The sequence below is a fragment of the Perognathus longimembris genome, chromosome 17 (assembly GCF_023159225.1).
Source record: "Perognathus longimembris pacificus isolate PPM17 chromosome 17, ASM2315922v1, whole genome shotgun sequence".
In the NCBI taxonomy this organism is placed as follows: Eukaryota; Metazoa; Chordata; class Mammalia; order Rodentia; family Heteromyidae; genus Perognathus; species Perognathus longimembris.
Window position 1 is genome coordinate 35,294,028 of NC_063177.1, and position 20,233 is coordinate 35,314,260.

The 20,233-nt window shown below is 53.3% G+C and overlaps 3 protein-coding genes and 1 long non-coding RNA gene across 7 annotated transcripts; 3 read left to right on the forward strand and 1 right to left on the reverse strand.

Annotated features, from left to right (window-relative positions):
• The first annotated feature begins 761 nt into the window (after positions 1 to 761).
• Hoxb8 (homeobox B8) lies at positions 762 to 3,417 on the forward strand. Of its 3 annotated transcripts, XM_048365397.1 has the most exons (3): positions 762 to 967; positions 1,292 to 1,766; positions 2,614 to 3,417. In XM_048365397.1, exons 2-3 carry the CDS (start codon positions 1,343 to 1,345, stop codon positions 2,919 to 2,921), a joined length of 732 nt encoding a protein of 243 aa, XP_048221354.1. In that variant the 5' UTR covers positions 762 to 967; positions 1,292 to 1,342; the 3' UTR covers positions 2,922 to 3,417. The 3 variants fall into 3 exon arrangements, with proteins under 3 accessions (XP_048221354.1, XP_048221353.1, XP_048221355.1); XM_048365396.1 differs by lacking the exon at positions 762 to 967 and having other exon boundaries at positions 979 to 1,766; XM_048365398.1 differs by lacking the exon at positions 762 to 967 and having other exon boundaries at positions 979 to 1,766; positions 2,617 to 3,417.
• A 1,152-nt stretch (positions 3,418 to 4,569) lies between these two features.
• Positions 4,570 to 8,600, forward strand: Hoxb7 (homeobox B7). Its single transcript, XM_048365402.1, has 2 exons — positions 4,570 to 5,679; positions 7,785 to 8,600. Exons 1-2 carry the CDS (start codon positions 5,280 to 5,282, stop codon positions 8,036 to 8,038), a joined length of 654 nt encoding a protein of 217 aa, XP_048221359.1. The 5' UTR covers positions 4,570 to 5,279; the 3' UTR covers positions 8,039 to 8,600.
• On the reverse strand, positions 8,364 to 9,956 carry LOC125365380. The gene is made up of 2 exons (XR_007213689.1): positions 8,834 to 9,956; positions 8,364 to 8,800 (listed from the first exon to the last, which is right to left on the reverse strand). It is a non-coding gene; the product is annotated as an uncharacterized LOC125365380 (long non-coding RNA).
• Positions 9,957 to 11,274: 1,318 nt separating this feature from the next.
• Hoxb6 (homeobox B6) lies at positions 11,275 to 20,209 on the forward strand. Of its 2 annotated transcripts, none has more exons than XM_048365400.1 (3): positions 11,275 to 11,409; positions 17,721 to 18,245; positions 19,308 to 20,209. In XM_048365400.1, exons 2-3 carry the CDS (start codon positions 17,831 to 17,833, stop codon positions 19,565 to 19,567), a joined length of 675 nt encoding a protein of 224 aa, XP_048221357.1. In that variant the 5' UTR covers positions 11,275 to 11,409; positions 17,721 to 17,830; the 3' UTR covers positions 19,568 to 20,209. The 2 variants fall into 2 exon arrangements, with proteins under 2 accessions (XP_048221357.1, XP_048221358.1); XM_048365401.1 differs by having other exon boundaries at positions 11,277 to 11,409; positions 17,753 to 18,245.
• The last annotated feature ends 24 nt before the right edge of the window (positions 20,210 to 20,233 follow it).

The window sequence follows — 20,233 nt, forward strand, 5'->3', positions numbered from 1 at the left end:
GGGGGCGATCGAAGCTGCAGTTTTATAGCTGTAGAGGAAAGAACTCGTAAAATGCTAACAGCTTTTATGCGCTGCGGCATAAACAACAACAGACTCCGGCTTTATTGCGTTTTATAGTTTGTTAAAGAGTTTACAGCCGTTTTTGGGGGGCCAGTAACCCAGCCAATTCCCTCCACACGATAGTTAAACCTTTATCAATAATAAGGAAATTGATCATTAAAGCTTTAAATATGACTACCTCGTTTGTTTGAAAATATGTTTAGGAGAGGAAGCTGTATGATTTGATAACTTGTATTAAAATACCAATTACATTTATAGGACCTTTTAAAACTCGGCGCAATTAAACCGTGTTCTTTTACATTTTTCCGAAGCGACCCTGACATTTAGAAAGACTCCAATTGCCTCGTTAAAATCGCGAAATTAACAGCGTGCCTACGCCTGGCGCGTTGTTTGTGTGTGTGTGTATGTGCACGCGCGCGCGTGTGCGTGGTTTCGTGGTTGTGTGTGTGTGTGTGTGTGACTCCCCCACATCAGTCTTTGGGGGTGGTCTACGAAGGTATTTGATTTGTTGTGTGGCGAGAGATATCTCATTAATGTAGGTAGTTAAACAGATTTAATCCGTATTCATTCTCTCTCTCCCCCCCTCTCCCCCCTTCTCCCCCCCCTCTCCCCCTCTCTCCCTGGGTGTTTTTTTTTTCTTCCCCTCCTTTTTTTTCCGCGCTCCCCTCTCTCCCTGGCGCTCTCTCGCTCTAGCTCTCTCTCGCGCGCTCACCCTCGCTCTGCGTTCTGTCCGGGAGGAGTACCGGGAAAGCCAATAGGATGCAGGGTCTCTAATGGATGCAAATGATCGTGAAAAGACAGTGCAAAATATGAAACAACTCATTTGCAGGGAAGTAAATCACCGAAAACTGTTTATGAACTGGCGTCCCTTCTTCGAAATGTAAAGCGAGGACCTCTTTAAGTGGCGGTATATTTTTGTTTTTGGGGGGTGGGGGTGGGGGGGAGGGCGAGCGAGCCGCGGCTGCCATGCAGGCTTAAGACTTTCGGAGCCTTCTGTCCTTTTCTATTCCTGGAAATCACAAAAAGTGTGGTGGCTTCGAGATCTTCTTTGCCTTTTCTTTTCTTTTTTTTTTTCTTTTCCTTTTTCCCCCCTTCCTCCTCCTCCCTTTCCCCTCTCCTTTCCTGGCGAGGGAGACAAGGAGCCGGCGAATCGCGTTTTTTTTTCTCTCTCTCTCTCTCCCCTCTCTCTCTCTCTCCCTCCCTTTCCCCCTCCCCACCCCCTCCCCAACAGCCCCCAACTACAGCCTCCGCCACCGCCGCCGCCGCCTCAAAATTCAATAAAATGAGCTCTTATTTCGTCAACTCACTGTTCTCCAAATACAAAACCGGGGAGTCCCTGCGCCCCAATTATTATGACTGCGGCTTCGCCCAGGACCTGGGCGGCCGACCCACCGTCGTGTACGGTCCCAGCAGCGGCGGCAGCTTCCAGCACCCGTCCCAAATTCAGGAGTTCTACCACGGGCCATCGTCGCTGTCCACGGCTCCCTACCAGCAGAACCCGTGCGCCGTGGCGTGCCACGGGGACCCGGGCAACTTCTACGGCTACGACCCGCTGCAGCGCCAGAGCCTGTTCGGAGCGCAGGATCCAGACCTGGTGCAGTACGCAGACTGCAAGCTCGCCGCCGCCAGCGGCCTGGGCGAGGAGGCCGAGGGCTCCGAACAGAGCCCGTCGCCCACCCAGCTCTTCCCCTGGATGCGCCCGCAAGGTGAGCCTCCCGTCGGGGCTGGCTGGGGCACGCCGGGGCTGGGAGGGCCCCCGGGGCCTGGGCAGAGCACGGGGAAGGCCAGGGCGCTGTGCCTCCAGCTCCTGGAAGACTTGGTAGGCTCAGTTCCAAGTTATGTCAGCTTCCCTTGCTCTCTACCTCTCTTTTCTCCTCTCTCTCTGGCTTTCCTTCTTCTGCTGTGTCCCTTGAAAGGAGGGGGGGGTCACTAAGCGACATTTCCTGAACCCATAAACCCCTCACCCTGCTTTACTTTTCTTCTTCTCCTCCTTCCCCCCCCCCCGGTTTTTTTTTTTTTTACTGTTTTATGGGGGTTAGTGGAGAGAGGTGCGTGTGGGGGGGCGCTCAACTTTTGCACTTCTCAATTGCTTTATAGTTTAATTACCCTGAAGAAACTTTTCTTATGGGGCAGAGGCTCTGGGGGGCTTTTCAAGGTGGGTCCATTCGTCCCCATCTTGACTTTTTATTCTTACCCCTCCCTCCTTTACATCCTTCCATCTAAACTTTGTGGCACTTTTAGTAGATTTGAACTCCCCCCCTCTTCCATTCCAACTCTAGTGCTGATTACCAGAGGAGGGGGCTCCCCCTTTCTGGCTCCCTTAGTTTCAGCGGTGTCTGATTCCTCTCGACACCCTCCCCCCTCCCCCCCGCTGACCGCGGGGCCTCCAGGCGCCCCCCCACCTCCGCACAGGGGGGTAGAAGGTCCCCCAGCCCTTTATTACACTGGTCTCCTAGGCTGGTTCACGAATCTTCCAACCTTCCTTGTCTCTGCCCCCCTCCCCCTCCCCTCCCCTCCCCTTCCCTCCGTCTCGCCCTTTCCCCCCTTCCCCAGCAGCCGCCGGACGCAGGCGAGGCCGACAGACCTACAGCCGCTACCAGACCCTGGAGCTGGAGAAGGAGTTCCTATTCAATCCCTATCTGACTCGCAAGCGGCGGATCGAGGTGTCGCACGCGCTGGGACTGACAGAGAGACAGGTCAAAATCTGGTTCCAGAACCGGAGGATGAAGTGGAAAAAAGAAAACAACAAAGACAAGTTCCCCAGCAGCAAATGCGAGCAGGAGGAGCTGGAGAAACAGAAGCTGGAGCGGGCCCCCGAGGCGGCGGACGAGGGCGACGCGCAGAAGGGTGACAAGAAGTAGGGGGTCTCCAGCTGGGACTGCCAAGGTCGGGGCTGCCCGCCACGTCCGCGGATCCCCGCGATCACGCCGCCGCCGCTGCCGCCGCCCGCCCGCCCGTCCACCCGCCCGCCCCCCGCCTCGGAGAGCTCTGGTCCCGCGAGCGGGGCCCGGAGCTGGGCCTCCCACCGCAGCGTCCCCCGCCGCGCCAGTCCCCGCTAGTGGTAGTTTCTCGTAATAGCTTCTGTGTGTGAGCTACCGTGGATCTCCTTTCCTTCTCTTGGGGGCCGGGGGGGGGGGAGGATTTGAAGCAAGGACTCCCTCGACCTGAGAGGGTAGGGGGGGGGCCTTGGCCCGGCTGAGCCCCCGCCCCGCCCTGTGTAAAAAGCCTCCTTGTGCAATGGTTCTTTTTCGGGTTGTTTTATTTTTTTTTTGTTTTCGTTTTTCCTTTGAAACGTGCTTCTTTGTAACGACCGAGGTACCGATTTCTGCTAAGTTCTCCCAACAACATGAAACTGCCTATTCACGCCGTAATTCTGTCTCCCTCTCACTTTCCGATTTTCTCTCTCTCTCTTCTCTCTCTCATGTCCCCTCTCAACCCCCCTCCCCCTCCCCTCTGCTGCCCTGCCTAGCTCGCTGGCTTTCTCTCTTTCGCTGGCTTTTTCTCTCTTCTCTCTCTACCCTCCCCCCTCCCCACCCCTTTGGTTTGACAATTTCGTCTTAAGTGTTTCTCAAAAGAGATTACTTTAGTTAGCATGCGCGCTGTGGCCAATTGTTAAAAGTGTTCTTAGGTTTACTGTGAAGAGAATGTATCCTGTATCCGTGAATTGCTTTATGGGGGGAGGGAGGGCTAATTATATATTTTGTTGTTCCTCTATACTTTGTTCTGTTGTCTGCGCCTGAAAAGGGCGGAAGAGTTAAAATAAAAGTTTACAAGCGAGAACCCGAGACTGGCCTGGCTCGCGCTGCTCTTCGGCTCCCAGGCTAGCCTAGCAAGGCGGGGAGGAGGAGGGGGGGGGGGAGGAAGGCTGGTCAGGGGGCTTCTCCCGAGGCCGGCCGAGGCCAGGTCGCCCAGAGGAGGGGGCGGGGGCTGGAGGCAGGTGGTGTGAGTCCCTCGGCCCAGGGGCGCAGAGGGTGAGGGAGGCGGCTGCACGTGATTGGAGGAGAGAGGAACGAGGGAGGGGAGCCAGGAGAAGCCCCCTCCCCTCGCCTTCCGAGGCCGCTGGGCCCCGGAGACCCCGGCGCCCGCCCGGGCCGCGCGCTGGAGAGGAGATGAGCGGGGACTGGTGGCTGTCTCCCCTGCCACTTCTCTCTTTGTTTCCGTGTGTGTGTGTGTGTGTGTGTGTGTGCGTGTGTGTCCTCGGGGTGAGGGGCTGTAGAGCAGGCTTACATTTTTATTTTTTCTCGGACTCAAGTAGGGCCAGCGGGGCGGAGAGGGGAGATGCCCTGCCCTACCTCTCCCGGGCTGGGACGTGGTTACCTTGGCCCGGCCCGCCTCTAAGCTGGAGCTCCTTGTCTTCCTTCCTTCCTCCGCGGTCTCAGCTTCTCAGGCATCCGCCTCCCGGAACCGGGAAAACAGCGAGCCCAAGCCCCGGGCTGCCCTCCTCCCTTCCTTTCTCTCCCCACCCCCACCCCTTCCTCTTCCCCCCCCGCCCCCCCCAGTTCTTTTTTCCAACCTTTTTAACCACCAGAAACCTCAGCGTCCAGCGCCATTGGGCTGGATCCCTGCCCTTGGGAGCTGCTGCCAGTATTTTATTTCTGGGGCACCGAGTGAGAGCCGCCAAGCCCAGGCTCGCCGCCTTCCTCACCTTGGGAGAACGGCCACCAACTTCTCCTAAAGGCCCAGCCGGGATGAGTTAGCCCGGATTAATAAAGACTTGACCGACCCTCACCCACCCCCCGGGTCGCGCGCATTCAGTCCCCTGCGTTTGTCTCTTGCTCGGTAACGGGCTGGGGGGGGGGGATCTGGGGAGGGGAGCTAGGGTGACAACACAGATTACTGCCCCCCCCCCGGCATTTATTTTCTCTTCCACTCAGTTCCTTTCTCCCCCAAACCTCGCCTACAAGCTGCCTGCAGCCCGAGGGTGTCGACAGCGGCCCTTGAGCCCCCCAGCCCCAATCCACAGCGCTCGGCTTTCCCATTCATTATTGATCATATTTTATAAATCCAACGCCACACAATTTTTTCCACATTACCGGGAGCCGTGGGGAGGCCGCCCGGCCATTGGCCGAGGGGCTGTCACGTGGGCGGGGTCACATGGTCCGGAGAGGAAAAAGGGGGTCCTTTTTGGTGTAAATCTGGACTCTAATTCTGTAATATATCAAGGAATCTCGTAAAACCGACACTAAAACGTCCCTGCCTACAAATCATCCGGCCAAATTATGAGTTCATTGTATTATGCGAATGCTTTATTTTCTAAATATCCAGCCGCAAGTTCGGTTTTCGCTACCGGAGCCTTCCCCGAACAAACTTCTTGCGCGTTTGCTTCCAACCCCCAGCGCCCCGGCTATGGAGCGGGCTCGGGCGCCGCCTTCGCCGCCCCGGTGCAGGGTCTGTACCCCGGCGGGGGGGGCCTGGCGGGCCAGGGCTCGGCCGGCGTCTACACGGCCGGCTACGGGCTCGAGCCGAGTTCCTTCAACATGCACTGCGCACCCTTTGAGCAGAACCTCTCCGGGGTGTGTCCCGGCGACCCCGCCAAGGCGCCGGGCGCCAAGGAGCAGAGGGACTCGGACTTGGCGGCCGAGAGTAACTTCCGGATCTACCCCTGGATGCGAAGCTCAGGTAACGCCGCCGCCGCGCCCCGGGCGGCCCGGGCGCGATCCCGGCCGGGGGGGCCCCCTCCGGTCGCTCTCCAGAGCGCTCAGAGCCGGGGATCGGCCCTGGGGACAGGGCACCCCCTCGGCTGCACCAGCTCCATTATTGCTACTATTACGATGATGATTATTTTTGCTCGGTGCTCTCAGGCTCGCCCTGCTTCCCCTGGCGGATCTCTCTTCGCCGACGCCAAGGCGCTCAGAGCCCCCAGCCCGCCCCCTACCCTTCCTCCCGGCCTTTTAGCTTTAAATATTTATCAGCAGCGCCGGCACGGGCTGGAGACGAGGCCGTTTGTCTTGGTGGAGGAAGGCTGGGGTTTGCAGAGAATAGCCATTAGGGTCTCCCTCCTCTTTCCCCCACCTCCACATCTGAGATCGCAGCTCTGGGTGTGTTCCCCCCCCCTCCTCCAGCCCCAGCTTGGATAAGATATGGAGGAAGGGGCCATAGAGCTAGGCAGTTTTCCCCTCCCCTTCTTCTCAGCCAACCCTGCTCCCCCATTATTCCCATCAGGACAATTAGAGAGGTGGGCTCTAGAGGCCTAGATGAGGACCCAGCCAGGGACACTGAGCCAGAGAGGAAAGCGGAGGGAAGGGGTGGGGGGAGGTGAGGCCAAGAAGGATGAGGCTCTTGACCCCCCAGTGAACTTGGGAAGGGGGAGAGAATCAGAGAAAGGGGCAGAGGCCTCTTAAGCATACAGCTGGCTTCTTCAGGTGCCCTCCCCAGAGCTCCTAGACACCCCTGGAGAATTGGCCCACAGGTTTGGAGGAGATGTCATTCCAGAAGGGCGATTCTCCTCTTAAGGAAGGGTTAGGACACCCTGGAGCAAATCAAGACTGGGAGAGCTCTGGCCATTCAGCAGCTGCTATAGAAACTCTTTAAGATACCAAGACTTCCATGAGGTCTCCTGCCAAGCTTGGCTCAGATATCCTTTTTAATTTTTTTTAAACACTAGCCCAAGGCAAAAGGAATTAGGAGCCAAATCCAAGGTTCAGAAGACACCACACTTGTGGCCAGAGCTTCCAACCCTAGGGGCCAAGAAGAGCCCAATTCTCACACCATTAGTATTGGTGGCCATAGTCCCCATCACCTACTCCATAACACAACTGGCTTTCCAGTTGATTTATCAAAGCCCCAGGCTTTCTGCTCATAAACCTATCAAGCTTGGCTTTTATCTGTCTTGAAATTAGGGTCCCAGCCCCTCCTTTCCTCTGTCTCCTTCCCAGGAGGCTTGGCACCAACACTTCCCTCAAATTCTCTTCCGGGTTCTGGGCCCAAGCTGTGAAGTTCCTATCTGTCCTTCAGTCTCCAACCACACAGATCCTTCATGTTTCCCCCAACCCAGGCTGCAGGCTCTCTTCTTCACTTTGCTTTCCCAAGGCCCCAAGCTTGCTGTGAAGAGCAGGGTTGTCTGTGAAGGCAGGCTGGTAGGCCAGAGCCTGGCCCCGGCTGACCCTCAGCCACTCAAGGGCAAAGAATCATCAGAAAGCAGCTGCTGTCAGACCAACTCCATGCTCCAGGCTCCAGGGAAATCTGTAAATTCTCACCTCCTTTCATTCCACACAGGCTTGAGCTGGGGACTTGACTGTGAGGCCCCTTTGTTTCTTCTTCTCTTGTGTGTGTGAGGGAAAACAGGCCAGGCCTGGAGCCTCACTTCTGGGTTGCTTGTGTGGTTTCCACCGCTTCCTACCCAAAGACCATCAAAGTTAGCCTCCAAAAGGGAAAAGCCCCTGGTGTTAGGGAGGAGACTTGGTATTACACACACCCCCTTCTATATCTTGGAAGTAGAACCTCCAGGAACCAGCAGGTTAGATCCACCTAGCTTCAGAAGCTGCAGGCTGAAAAACAAACAAACAAAAACAATGTCCTTCTGGGATGGAAAATGAGGGCATTTGCCTTGAGAGGCCTGTGAGAAAGTAAGTCCTTCGCAGCAGCATTGTAGGGGGAAGGCGATATGAAATATAGGCTGTGGGTGGAAAGCATGAATTTGTTTTGGGGAGAAAGTGGGGTTTTCCACCTATGAACCTCAAGTAATCTGCACTCACTGATTTTTCTCCTTCAAATACTGTACACAGGGACTGACCGCAAAAGAGGCCGCCAGACCTACACCCGCTATCAGACTCTGGAGCTGGAGAAGGAGTTTCACTACAATCGCTACCTTACTAGGCGGCGGCGTATCGAGATTGCACATGCGCTCTGCCTCACCGAAAGACAGATCAAGATCTGGTTCCAGAACAGGCGCATGAAATGGAAAAAGGAAAATAAGACCTCAGGCCCAGAGATCAGTGTCCAAGACAAGACTGAAGCAGAGGAGGAAGAGGAAGAGTGAGGGACAGAGAAAATGCAGAAGAAAAGAGAGCGAGAGAGAGCGAGAAGGAGAAGCCTACTTATGAGAACTGAACCAGGAAACTCAAACGGGGAGGGGGGGAAACTCTATTTAAATAAAAGCAGGTTTTTTTTTTAAGGTTAAGGAGAAAGATGAAATTTTGGTTTCTCAACACTGTAAAAAAATACTACCTATAGGAAAGTCTGCCGGGTTTGTTTTGTACAATATGGGAAAGGTATGATCTACCTGCTCTGTAGCTTTCTGGAATTTGCCTTCTCTTTTCTATGTTGCTATTGTAAGGTCTTTGTAAAATTTTGCTGTTTTGTAAGCTGTCTTTCTTGCTGTGTTTGTGGACCGTGGAGTAACATGTGGTTCCCTGTGCGCCCACTCTCCTGAGCCTCTGCCTTCCCAGTAGCATACTGAAAGGGCCTTAGGGAGCCCCAAGGAACCACCAACTAGCTGGCTAGCTCATTTGTCCCCATGCACCTGACCATGATTCCTCGTTCCCACCAGCCACCCCAGCTCCTTTTTACATTCTATGTATAGCTGAAGGATGGAAAAATAAAACAAGATTAAAAATAAACAGATGCCCTATTTTCTGTCTCTCTGAAGATGGGAGGGGGGGTCATGGTTAGTCATGGATGGGCACCAAGGGCCCCTTCTGCTTTAACTGACTGCTCTCAGTCTTTTCTGTCTTTTCTTTCTCTGCTGGATCTGCTCTTTTACCGATGCTCCCTACTCTGAGGACTTCCAACTAGAGAGCCACTATCACTCACACACACACACACACACACACACATTTTACACTCTTATACAATGATATAGACCAGTGCCACAACACATATTTACAAGCTGACATCACGTAAAAATATCTGTTATCACATGCAGTCATAAACATAGATATCCCTATGTTCACAAATAAACATACAAGCATTCACACAATCCAGGCTCTATGCCCAGAAGACAGGCATTCCCATTCACACACACTCACAAGTAAACACACATTCACAGTCACTTACAGACATATTGATAGATACCAATGTACATTCGCACATTGGCTTATAAACAGAGATTCACATTTGCCCTCCAATAAATACATCCACAAGCTCATATGTTCAGTCACACACTCACAAAAACATAACAAAACAAAAAAAATTTTAAGCCTTGCTGTTCCACAAAAATATCTTTTTCCTGCAGACCTTCAAAGGTGGCTACGGATCTGCTTGGCAGGGCCAGGCACAAATACAGAGATGAAAGCTAAAATTCTAGACCTCATAAGGAAGAAGCAAGGGTTGGAAAGGGAAGGAAACCCCCCAAATCCCCACCTCTTGGGTGGCAGTTGGGCAAAGGCCAGATCTTCAAATAGAGACTTGTGAACAGAGGCCCAGAGTAACCTCCTGAGCGAAGGCACTTTCCGCTTTCTACTTAATTCGGCAAACATTTGGAGCTAGAGCTCTCTTTATTTCCAGTTATTTTACTTTCATGACATATTTAGTTCTAATTCATTCATTTTAAATAGGGATGGCCTACATTCGAACTTAAAACAAGAAACAAGTTACAGGAAGGAGAGCTTAGCGCATTTATCGGGCTGGTATGGCTGAATCTTGGCCACTGCGGTGAGCCTGGCCGCCCCGGCGGCGGCTTCCTTTTCAGTCTTCTCTGATCTCTGGTCGCAGGCAATCTTGGTACCCTCTCCGGAGCACAGAGACAGAAAGACAAAGGAAGATAATTTGAGGGGGGAGATGATTTCGTTTTCTTCATTTGGGCACCAGTATCTCTCAAACTCAAAATAGGCGGGGTATTTTAGGAAACTGTAGAAGCCTGGGATGAATATTTTTGCTCCCCCAAATCCTTGATTGTGGGACAAAAATCGGAAGGGCGGTATCGGTATAGCTAAGTCTTTGGAGCTGAGGTTTTTGTTTTTTAAATTGAACAGCATTTATTTAAGTACAAACTCTCAGTGGTTTAAATTAAAAAAAAAAACAACCCACGGCGATCTCCAGCAGAAAAGGGAAAGAGGGTTAGTTTTAGAAAAGTTAATTTAAATGTGTGGGTTAAAGGCCCCCAACCCTTGCATCTTCCTCCAATAATGACCACAAAACCTTAGGAGAGCACAGGCAAGTATCATCATAAACATGGATAAGCCTCTGTTTGGGCAGAAAAAGCCAGCACCTGGTTTTTTTCCCTCTAGTTTTTGGGGTGCTGAGAATTAGGTTGTTAAACCTAACAGCCTTGGCCCCCATCCAGACCATCTTTCCCTCTGGGACCAAAATTGGGCCCCAGGGGATGTAGGAACCCCACACTTACAATGCTCCAAGCCTCAAGGGTGGGTGGGGGTTTCCACAATGTCTAGGGATAGCAATGGGGGGGGGGCCCTCCGAGTGAGGGTACTGCTTTCATTTTGCCAAGATGGAGAAGGCAACTCTGGACACTGGCTGCGGCTCCCACCACACCCCCAGATTGTCTTGGAATGGTCCCATGTGGAGGATTTGGGGGTGAATTTTTACTTGAAAAGAGGGGGCAGAGCTTCTGGAGAAAAATTAAGAGGTTCCAGAGAGAACCCCTTTCCTAGCTGGACCTTTGTGACTTTTCTACTCCGAATCTCTGCACCTTAAAATCTCATGCCTTCCCAGATTGAGGTTTCCTCAAAAAGAGAGAAGGAGAAGAAAAGAAGATGGCGACTGAGAAAAGGGTTGCTGGTGGAGCAGCCATGAAGAAATGCAATAAATTCCTTGTTGTTTTATGAAAATTTACAACTTTGTGATAGAAGTTTATGAGTGGTTGAATCCAGCGATTGGCCGGCGCCGGTCATGTGGCCGGGCGATCGTGAACATGAACTTTTTATCATTTCCCTGGTGGTTATAATGCAGCATTCTTTTGGACACCACACCTAGGTCGGAGCACTGTCGTCCTTCAGGGCTCCAGCCTCTTGATATTTTTATACTTCAATATCAGCTCGATAGAGCAAAAGAGAAATAGGAAGAGAGGAGGGGGGGTGAGGAGAGAAGAGAGAGTGAGAGGGAAGGAGGGGTGGGAATAACACAAAAGAGAGGGAACCAAAAATAATTTTGATTCCTAAGTTAATTTGCTTGCTGATCTGGGATTTTAGTCATCATGAAGGGTAAATGGACAATCTGCCCAGGACTGCAGCCTGATACTATTTTTCAAAGCCAGAACTTACTCCATTTTTCTATGCAAATGCCAGAAAAGCGAAACAACCTCTCTCCCAAGTCTGAGAAAGGGAAACGACGGCTCTCAGGTTGGGACAATATTATCTGGAAGCTGAAGAAGAAACCGAACGCTCCCTTTCCCCCCCTCTCTTCCCACCCTTTTTCAATCTGGAGTGGGAAAAGCAAGCCCCAAGGTCTACAAAGGTAAGGGAGATTCTACAATTCTTATTCTTTTGCATCGCTTTTGTAGGGGAGGGTGGGGCTTGGGGTTTTCTCCCCATGCACACCCTATAACGGGGTTGAACCCCACATCTGGGCTCTGCAGGGATAAGCTTCCCAGGAATATTCGGTGGTGGGTAAAGGGGTGGCTGCTTCCTGGAGGGGGAGGCAGGGCCGGGAAAAATGGGAGGAGGGACTGAAAGGGGCGACAGAGGCCAGTTCTAAGTCGCCTTTTTAGCTGGGAGGAGAGCTCAAGCAAAGGGACTCTGTAAGAGAAGATGGGGGTGTCTAGGCTGTCTCGGAGCTAGCCAGAAGCAGCCAGTCCCTACGGACTCCGGTGGGTTTGTGCTTCCTCCCCCTCCCACCATCCTTCCCCGGACCCAGCCTCCCCAAATGCCCCCCGCGCGCTTTTGCTTGCCCGGTGTGGGTAATTGGCGGTTCCCCGGCAGCGCTGGCACTAGGGCGGTGGCTCTGAGGGACGTCCTGGTCTCGGTAGGGCCTGGAATCTCCGCCGAGGCCGGCAAGGATGAAGAGGCAGCTAGACAGACACAGAAAGAACAATTCACAGAGAAATGATCACTCTCTCCCCTTTGAGACATTTCTGAAATTAAAGGGCTATGGGTGGAGGCACCCAAAGCTAGAGAGACTTCTCAGAAAGCCTGTCCAAGAATGCTCAGATCTCTCGACACTCCCAATGGAGGGAGCTTCCTTTGGCAGAGAGAGTTTTGTGGTTTTAACACGGTAGGTTACAGCATGTTGGTTTTGATGTGATATTGATTCTATCACTTGTGTTTTCTTGGTATGGGATGTGTGGATTTCTGTGGAGTTGAAAATCGCCATGTGTATCTGGTATGGAAACATTGCAAACTTTCCTGGATCCAAATGTAACTGTGACTGGCTGTTTAGCATGTTGTTGTTTTGGGTTTGCGCATAAAAACAAAAATAAAGGGAAATAAAGAGAAAAAATAATAATTCCTAACTAGGGAATCTGATGGTGTCTGGAATGGAAAGCCGCCGGTGGGGAGCTCAGAGAATGAGTCCATTCCCTTCAGAGTCTTCATTCTGTCTCCCAGCCAGGCCTGGAGGTGTGGGGGTGGGGTGGGGGGTGAGGAGGAAAAGCTGCTGAGTGGGAGGCTGTTTTTTTTGTTTTCTGTATGTTTTCTTTTTTAAATAGGGTGGAAGAAGCTACAGGCCACTGGCAAGTACTGAGAATAGGGTGAAGGGTTTAAAGAGAAGCTGCCTGGAGAGAGAGATAGAGAGAAGGAGAGGGAAGTGATATTGGACTCAAAGGACAGGAGATGTTGTGATTTAGTTTGGTTTGCATGTGGAGAAATATTTTTGTTTCTTAAAATCCAGATATAGGGTCTTCTGCCACAGGCCTCTGGTTCAGGGCAAGTGTGTTGGCTTTCTTAGTCCTGAGCTGGGAGGAGAAGAAAACTGCAGCCACTTGTGGCACAGAGTGGGCGCCCCTGGAGGGGAAGGGAGGCTAAGTAAAGGCCCTAGAACACAGGCCTGGAGCAGGTTAGAGCTGCGCTTTGGCTTCATAGCAATACAGGTTCTTCGCCAGCCACCCACCGCACTCGGAGAGCCTATTCTCAAAGGGAAGGGGAAAGAAAAAAACCTCAAACCTACTCAGACTAAAGGTCTTTTTCTCCAGTAGTCTTGGCGGGTTATAAATCGTCCCTTAAGACAGTTTGCTGTGACCCAAATTATGCGGTTTGCTGCCATCTACTGTTCGTTCTGAGACACGCGGCTCCGCCACCGCCGGCTCAGCGACGCGGCCCGAGCCCGGCCGAAAGCCTGGAGCCCCGGCCCCGGCGCTGCGGCAGGATTCGGGCCCACCTCGACGCTCTCCGCAGGCTCTTGGCTCCCAGATGTGGGTTAGCCAACACAACACGGCTCCCTTAAACACCACCCTCCACCTTCCCCCCCACTCCCGGTCACCCCACCCCAGCCCCAAACCTGGCGGCTGGGCAGAAGCAGCCTAGGGCTTGTTAAAAAGGGGACCCAATGGTAACCCCACGGACGAGGTGGGGTACCGAGCTAAACTGGCGGAGGATCAGAGCCACGACCCCCATCACCACCCAAGGCACGGGGTGGGGGGAGAGGATGGGGTCGCTGGAGAGATCTGAGGCCAAGTCTGCTCAAGGTTTATTTGGTTTTCTTCTCAGCCAAAGGATGGGGGGGGGGTGTCGGGGGGAGGCGCCGACCCAAGCAGTTCCACTCGGTTGTCAAAAGACAAACCAAGTCTGTGTTCTTCCAGTTGGCTGGTGGGTCTTGCCAGTTGCCTTAGCTGGTGGACCCGTGCTGAAGGAATTGAACCGAGTTTTCTAGAATCGGTTCGTGTGTGCAAGTGAGTGTCATTCTCTCCACCCCACCCCACCCCAACTCCGCCCAGGCTCGATCTTTTCCAGCGAAGTCGACTCAAGTATGCTTTGGGGTGCGTGCGTGTGTGCGTGTGTGTGGTGGGGTTTGGGAGTGAGAGGGGTTAAATTATGAAAGAACAACAACAACAAAAAATAACAGTTGTAATTTCCGTTCCTGCGGGACCCCTCACACCCGCTTAGGGCGACCGCCTTCCCAGAAAGGCCTGGCGAGGGCGGGGTGCGCGCCCCGGGCGCCGCCAGGGAGTGTGGGCCCCTGTCTCACGGGTTACTGATTAGCTGGGGCTTTCAAGCCGCAGGAGGAAGCTCTGGCTGCTCCTTTCAAGGTGCGGTGGCCCCAGTTCCTGGGCGGGAGCTCCAGGAAATTGCCTGCGGTGCCAGGCGAGCCGAGGTGTTACTAGGGTCTCGCCAGAAGCTGGTGGAGCGGCTTAGGTCTAGGGGCCTGGCTGGGCTGGGGACAACAGGGCCACGGCGGCTCCGGCGCCCCCCCTCCCCCCGCCCCCGGTGCTTCTTGAGTCTGTCCGGCCCTCTGAAGTAGCTCTTTCAGCTTTTCTGAGAGCCAGAGTGACTTTCTGGCAGCTGGATGGCCCAGCTTAATGAGTCGTTGGGCAGGAGGGCCCGAGGGAAGAAGAGGAAGCTCTTGGGCTCCTCTTAGATTATTTTTCCCCTTTTGGGCCAACCCGAGGGGCTGAACGATTTCAGGGTGCTTAGATTGCCTGTGGACTTGGGGAGAAAGGTAGAAGGCAAGCTGGCTGATTGCCACCGCCCACTGCCCCCTAGAAGATCAGAGAGGATGCCGCTCATTTGCATAATGGAAATGAGATCTTTGTGCATCGATTTAGACCAGTCTATTTTAGGGCAAAGTGTCTAATATCAGAGCCTTTAAAAAATACATGGGAGCCAGTACACCATACCTTTGGAGACATTCATGCTCCTTCAAATCCAGAGACAGTCCAGGGAGGAGAATTGGGCTAAGATTCTTTCATCTGCTCTATCCAAGGCAAAGTTAGGGGTGAAATGAGAGAAGGTACCCACAACTCAGCTGGGAAGGAGGCTTTGTACCTTAGAAATGGGAAGCCTGGATAGCTCATCACCTCCCCTTCTTGAACAGGCAAATGTTCTGTTCCTGAGGTTACTTCCAGAATTGTACTCCTGAGCTGAAGATAACAGTGGGTAGCAGTTCCTGGGAACTGAAATTGATGTGTGTGCTAACCCACAGGACTGCAGAATCAAAGTACAGAAAATTCCAATTATAAATCCTGCCTGTGGTGCCATGCAATTCATCTGTTGTGTACACAAGACTTGGTACACATTTATATCTCCCTCTCCCTCAGTGAGGCAGAGAGAGACACCCTGGACTGGCAGACCTGCTGTGTATTTACATATTCCCCCATGGAGACAGACAGACAGTCGGCTCTGGACGGAACCACAGACAGATTCTTGTAGAGATCTGGCTCCAGAAACCAGGCGGTCTCTGGCCCGGCTCTGCCTGCCTGCTCTTTTTCCCAAACAAACGGATCAGATGAATAAACGCTCATAAATACCTCTGGGCTTAGATAAGAGCGATGAGGCGCTATTTCCTTTCATGCCCGACTCCAGGCGCCCAGGCCCTGCCCCATAGTGGTTCCATCTCCAGACAGGCAACCTGCAGAGGTGAGGTTAATTTGGGGGTTGCAACTCTAAGGATAAAGCAGTTGTTTTCCTGTTTCTATCACTGGAGGAAGGCCCTTTCCCTCACCCCCTTTGACTATACTATATAGGGAAGATCACCCCCGACTATGCCTTCCTTGGGGACATTCTGACCAAGGAGGAGAGCCCAGGCCCCCGCATCAGGAACAGGACAGCCTGCACCATTTCCTTCCTTGTTTCCCCAGATCTTATATCCTACTCCTCTCTACCAGTGGGCTGAATCATTGCTAGATTGTAACGTACATTGATGCTCCTCCATCATTAAGGGGTTTGAGTTCCTTTTCTTAAGTCATCATCAAAATCCCAGAGCCAGGCTAGGAAGTGATTGCAAGGAAGTGAATGGCACTTTGCTATGAAGGTGCAGCTTAGAATTTGCTCTGAGCTCAGCAAGCCTCAGAGGCTACTTAGCAACCAAATGAATCCTCATTCTTGTTCACCCAACCTCAGTCTTCTACCACTTCCCATTCCCTATTATCAGTGGGAAGAGCTGGGCCACAAAAAGGAGCCCAAAGAAGAAGGCAAAAGTAGTTCAGCCTGACATCAGAAGTGTCATACATCCTGGCCCCTTCCTAATATGTACACACTGGCCTGAGTGTACATATTAGAATGGTGGAAACATATCGTGGCCCAGTCTAGTCTCTATGCTCATTTTCCTTGGATGAGAGAGAGAGAGAACAGAGATGTGCTCTCTCTTGCATCTAAGCCTATACACCCACAAAGCTGAGGATTCAAACATGAGAAAAACGTAGAGGCTGAGAGATAGAAAGGTAGTGTGGACTTGGAAAGGGGATGAGAGTTGAAAGTTGGGGAGTCCCCAGGAGGACCAGAGAAATCCTTCCTCCTTATAAAACTAAACCAATATCAAGTTGTGACAAAGAATTCATTTCTAAAAAGAAATGCCAATGTCTAGAGAGACCTAGGAATGAGATAAGAGCTCTTGATAGTGATCTCTGATTTTTCTCCATCAGCAGAAGGGTTTGAGGACTCACAATTGGAAGACAATTTCTTCCTCCCTGTACCTAGACTAAGACATCTTTAATTCCTTTAAAAAAATCTATAGTCCAGGATATTCTTACATCATTTGGGGGCAGGAGGCCGAGGCAAAACGAGCCATGCAAAGGAGATACAGATCAGAGAAACAGCCACTTAGGCTGGAAGTTACTCCCTACTCCTCCACTCTGTGTCCCCCAAGTGAGGGGATGATTAGATCCTTCCCCAGTGTCCCTTCCACTGCAAAGAGTGAGCGGCTGCATATTGCTATGTGGGTTGTCTTGGGCAGCAGCAGCCGCAGGCTTCTGAAAGCTACTAACCTCCGGCAGAGCCAGAGGACAGAGGAGCAAGCTTGGGCTTAGACTTTCCTGTCCATCTCCCGGTTTTCTGAGTCAGAAGGACCTTGCTTACCCCCCTCTGACCATACCAGTGGTGAAACAGAGATTTAAAAGAAAAAATACAACCCACAACCCGGATTTGATAGAGACAAACAGACGGGGACAGAAGGAGGGAGGGAGGGAGGGAGAGGGAGACAGGAGAGAGAGAGAGAGAGAGAGAGAGAGAGAGAGAGAGAGAGAGCTGACAAACTGGGGAGGGGGGGGAAGACGGATGTTCAAAACCTAGATAGGAAGATGGTACCTCCCCCCCCCTCCAGTTTCAGAAACCATGCAAATTAGTTGACAATTCGGCTTCCCTTCTACCAACACAAAACCTTAAAAACAAATTTCTCAACGAGATTCTGGGACATTTACCCAGCTCTCCCTTAAGGGAATAAGCCCAAGCCACGCAGGGGTTAACTTTTTTGAAAACACAATTAACTTTTTCCTATCTTGCGTGGGGTGGTGGCGGTGGGGGGAGGAATATATTTATTGAATCACTGGGGAATGGGGTGGTCTCAACCCAAATGCTCCCTCCTTCCTCCAAGGCACCAGATGCGTCTTTCGCAGATCCTGCGTAGGTAGAACAGAACGCGTCGTGCTGTAGGGAGAGAGAGAGAGAGAGAGAGAGAGAGAGAGAGAGAGAGAGAGAGAGAGAGAGAGAGAGAGAGAGAGAGAAGGGAAGGAGAAGGAGGGGGGGGAAAAAAGGTTGATAGGTTTGTGCGCGGGTCCCTCGTGCGGGCTGCGCTCCTCCTGGGTGCTATTTGACAATTCCTGCCTCTGCCATTGGTCAGTGTTGGATCAGATGGTTGTATTTCCTTCTGGCCCTCACTGGCACCTCGCCATCCCCCCTCAGCTAAAACCCAATCTCGGATATACTACTAATAGGCGCGGCGCTCGGACTATAAAACACAACAAATCATAAACCCGGCGGAGCAGCAGCGGCCGCGCGCGCCTCCCCTCCCAATGAGTTCCTATTTCGTGAACTCCACCTTCCCCGTCACTCTGGCCAGCGGGCAGGAGTCCTTCTTGGGCCAGCTACCGCTCTACTCATCGGGCTATGCGGACCCGCTGAGGCACTACCCCGCGCCCTATGGGCCGGGACCCGGCCAGGACAAGGGCTTTACGGCTTCTTCCTATTACCCACCGGCGGGTGGAGGCTATGGCCGAGCGGCGCTCTGCGATTACGGGCCCGCGCCGGCCTTCTACCGCGAGAAGGAGTCGGCCTGCGCGCTCTCGGGCGCCGAGGAGCCGCCCCCGTTCCACCCCGAGCCGCGGAAGTCTGATTGCGCGCAGGACAAGAGCGTGTTCGGCGAGACCGACGAGCAAAAGTGCTCCACTCCCGTCTACCCGTGGATGCAGCGGATGAATTCGTGCAACAGTGAGTGAGACTTTCCGCGATCGCTGGGTCTTCCCCCCCCCCAACTTCCCACTCGGGGACAGAGACACGAAGTGAGCGCCCCTCCCATTTGCCCACTGGGGACTTAGGTGGGCATCTCAGGAAACAGGATTTTTTTTGGGGGGGAGGGGGCCGCTTGGGGTCTCCCGTTCTGCCCTCCTATCTACAGGAGTTACAAAGTTTGCAAAGTCCCAGCTGCTCTGGGAAGCCAGGGGGAGTCAGTGGGCTCCTCAGAGTGCCAGGCCACAGCCAGGACTCGCAGTGAGGGAAGAGGCCAGGGGATGCACTCACTGGATTTTGCTTTCCTATGCCTTCCAACCCCCTCTCCCAGTCCTGGCCGAGCCCCCCCCCACCCAAAGATGGCTCTATTAAAAACGGAGTGCGTCATGCAAGGGGGGGGGGCAGCATGACGCCTGCCAGGACCAGTGGAGGCTGCCCGAGACTGTTTCTCTGGGAGTGGGGGGGAGGGGGCTAGGGAAGGGTGAGACGCCAGGAAAGGGGTGGTAGTCAGAGGAAGGAGGGAGAACCAGAGGGAGAAAGCGGAGGGGGAGAGTGGGAGATATTGGCGCCTGGGTCTCAGGTTGGATTATTTGTCGGCTTTAAGTCCCAATTGATGTCCATTAGTGGGACACGAATGTGAGGAGCTGTTAATGTGGACTATGGATCGATCCACGTCATTACGGATTAAGAGCCAGAATCTATCATTGGATGGGTGGGCCGGAGGTGGGGAACACTAGATGGATGGGAAGGAGAGCTAGGAAGAGATACACCTGGCCAGCCCCCCTACTCCCCCCCCCAACTCAGGTGGGAGTTTCAAAGTGCCCCTCCCCTCCCCCACCCAAAGTCTCCGTTGCAAGCCCAGGCCTAGGAGTCCGGGAGGGAATCTGGAGAGGGCGCTGGATGAGTGGAGGAGGGGGGCAGGGAATTGGGGAGAGTAGAGGGCACCCTCCTCCTGCGGGCTGGAGTCCATGTTTGAGGGTCGAATGGGGGAGGGGTTTGGGGACCCCTAACCCACGGCCTCAGCATCTCCACTTTGTGTAACAGGTTCCTCCTTCGGACCCAGTGGTCGGCGAGGCCGCCAGACCTACACTCGTTACCAGACTCTGGAACTGGAGAAGGAGTTTCACTACAATCGCTACCTGACACGGCGGCGCCGCATCGAGATCGCTCACGCCCTGTGCCTGACCGAGCGGCAGATCAAGATCTGGTTCCAGAACCGGCGCATGAAGTGGAAAAAGGAGAGCAAACTTCTCAGCGCGTCTCAGCTCAGTGCCGAGGAGGAGGAAGAAAAGCCGGCCGAGTGAAGGTGCAGGCTAGGGAAGGGGGCACGCGAAGGGAGAGGCCTGTGGGGAACCGAGAGCGCCTGAGAGCCGGTGGAGAGCTCTGCGGGCGCGGGAGCCTGGGGACCAGCTCTCCGGCGCTAGCCAGGCAGGGTCCAGCGCTCTTCTGCACCACCCCGCCCGCAGAGGTCTCCCGAGGGCTCTCAGGCCACAGCGCCGACCCCACCCAGCACCCCCAGCGCCTCCTCCCTCCCCAAGGAATCCGCCTGGGCCAGATCAGGCTCCCTGGTGAGAACTGAGGATCGGACTCACTTGATGTTTTCCTGGAAGCAGAGCAAAAGGCTCTTGTCCATGTCGAGTCTATTTCGTCCATGTCCCCCTGTGCACGGTTCAATGGTAGATTCGCTGTCCCTCAGCAGGGGTGTCGAAGACACCCTGACCCCAGACTTGTCTCTCCCAACCCCTCCCCAAAGCCACTGGAAGGAGCACATACTACCTAGAAGCAAGAAGAGGAGCCTCAGAAGAAAACAAAGTTCTATTTTATTAATTTTCTATGTGTTGTGTTTGTAAGTCTTGTCTTAGCTCTGGACGTGAAATACTTCGGTAATAATATTAATATTATTAATAATGATAATAACAATAAAAACGTGAAAACTCGCCGCTCAGTCACCTCCGATCAGCCCCTGCCAG

Bases quoted from the DNA above. Each gene is read 5' to 3' on its own strand.
- Hoxb6 (XM_048365400.1), top strand. From the start codon at position 17,831: ATGAGTTCCTATTTCGTGAACTCCACCTTCCCCGTCACTCTGGCCAGC. The intron at 18,246-19,307 runs GTGAGTGAGACT...TTTGTGTAACAG, and splicing joins GCGGATGAATTCGTGCAACA to GTTCCTCCTTCGGACCCAGT.
- Hoxb8 (XM_048365397.1), top strand. From the start codon at position 1,343: ATGAGCTCTTATTTCGTCAACTCACTGTTCTCCAAATACAAAACCGGG. The intron at 1,767-2,613 runs GTGAGCCTCCCG...CCCCTTCCCCAG, and splicing joins CCCCTGGATGCGCCCGCAAG to CAGCCGCCGGACGCAGGCGA.
- Hoxb7 (XM_048365402.1), top strand. From the start codon at position 5,280: ATGAGTTCATTGTATTATGCGAATGCTTTATTTTCTAAATATCCAGCC. The intron at 5,680-7,784 runs GTAACGCCGCCG...TACTGTACACAG, and splicing joins CCCCTGGATGCGAAGCTCAG to GGACTGACCGCAAAAGAGGC.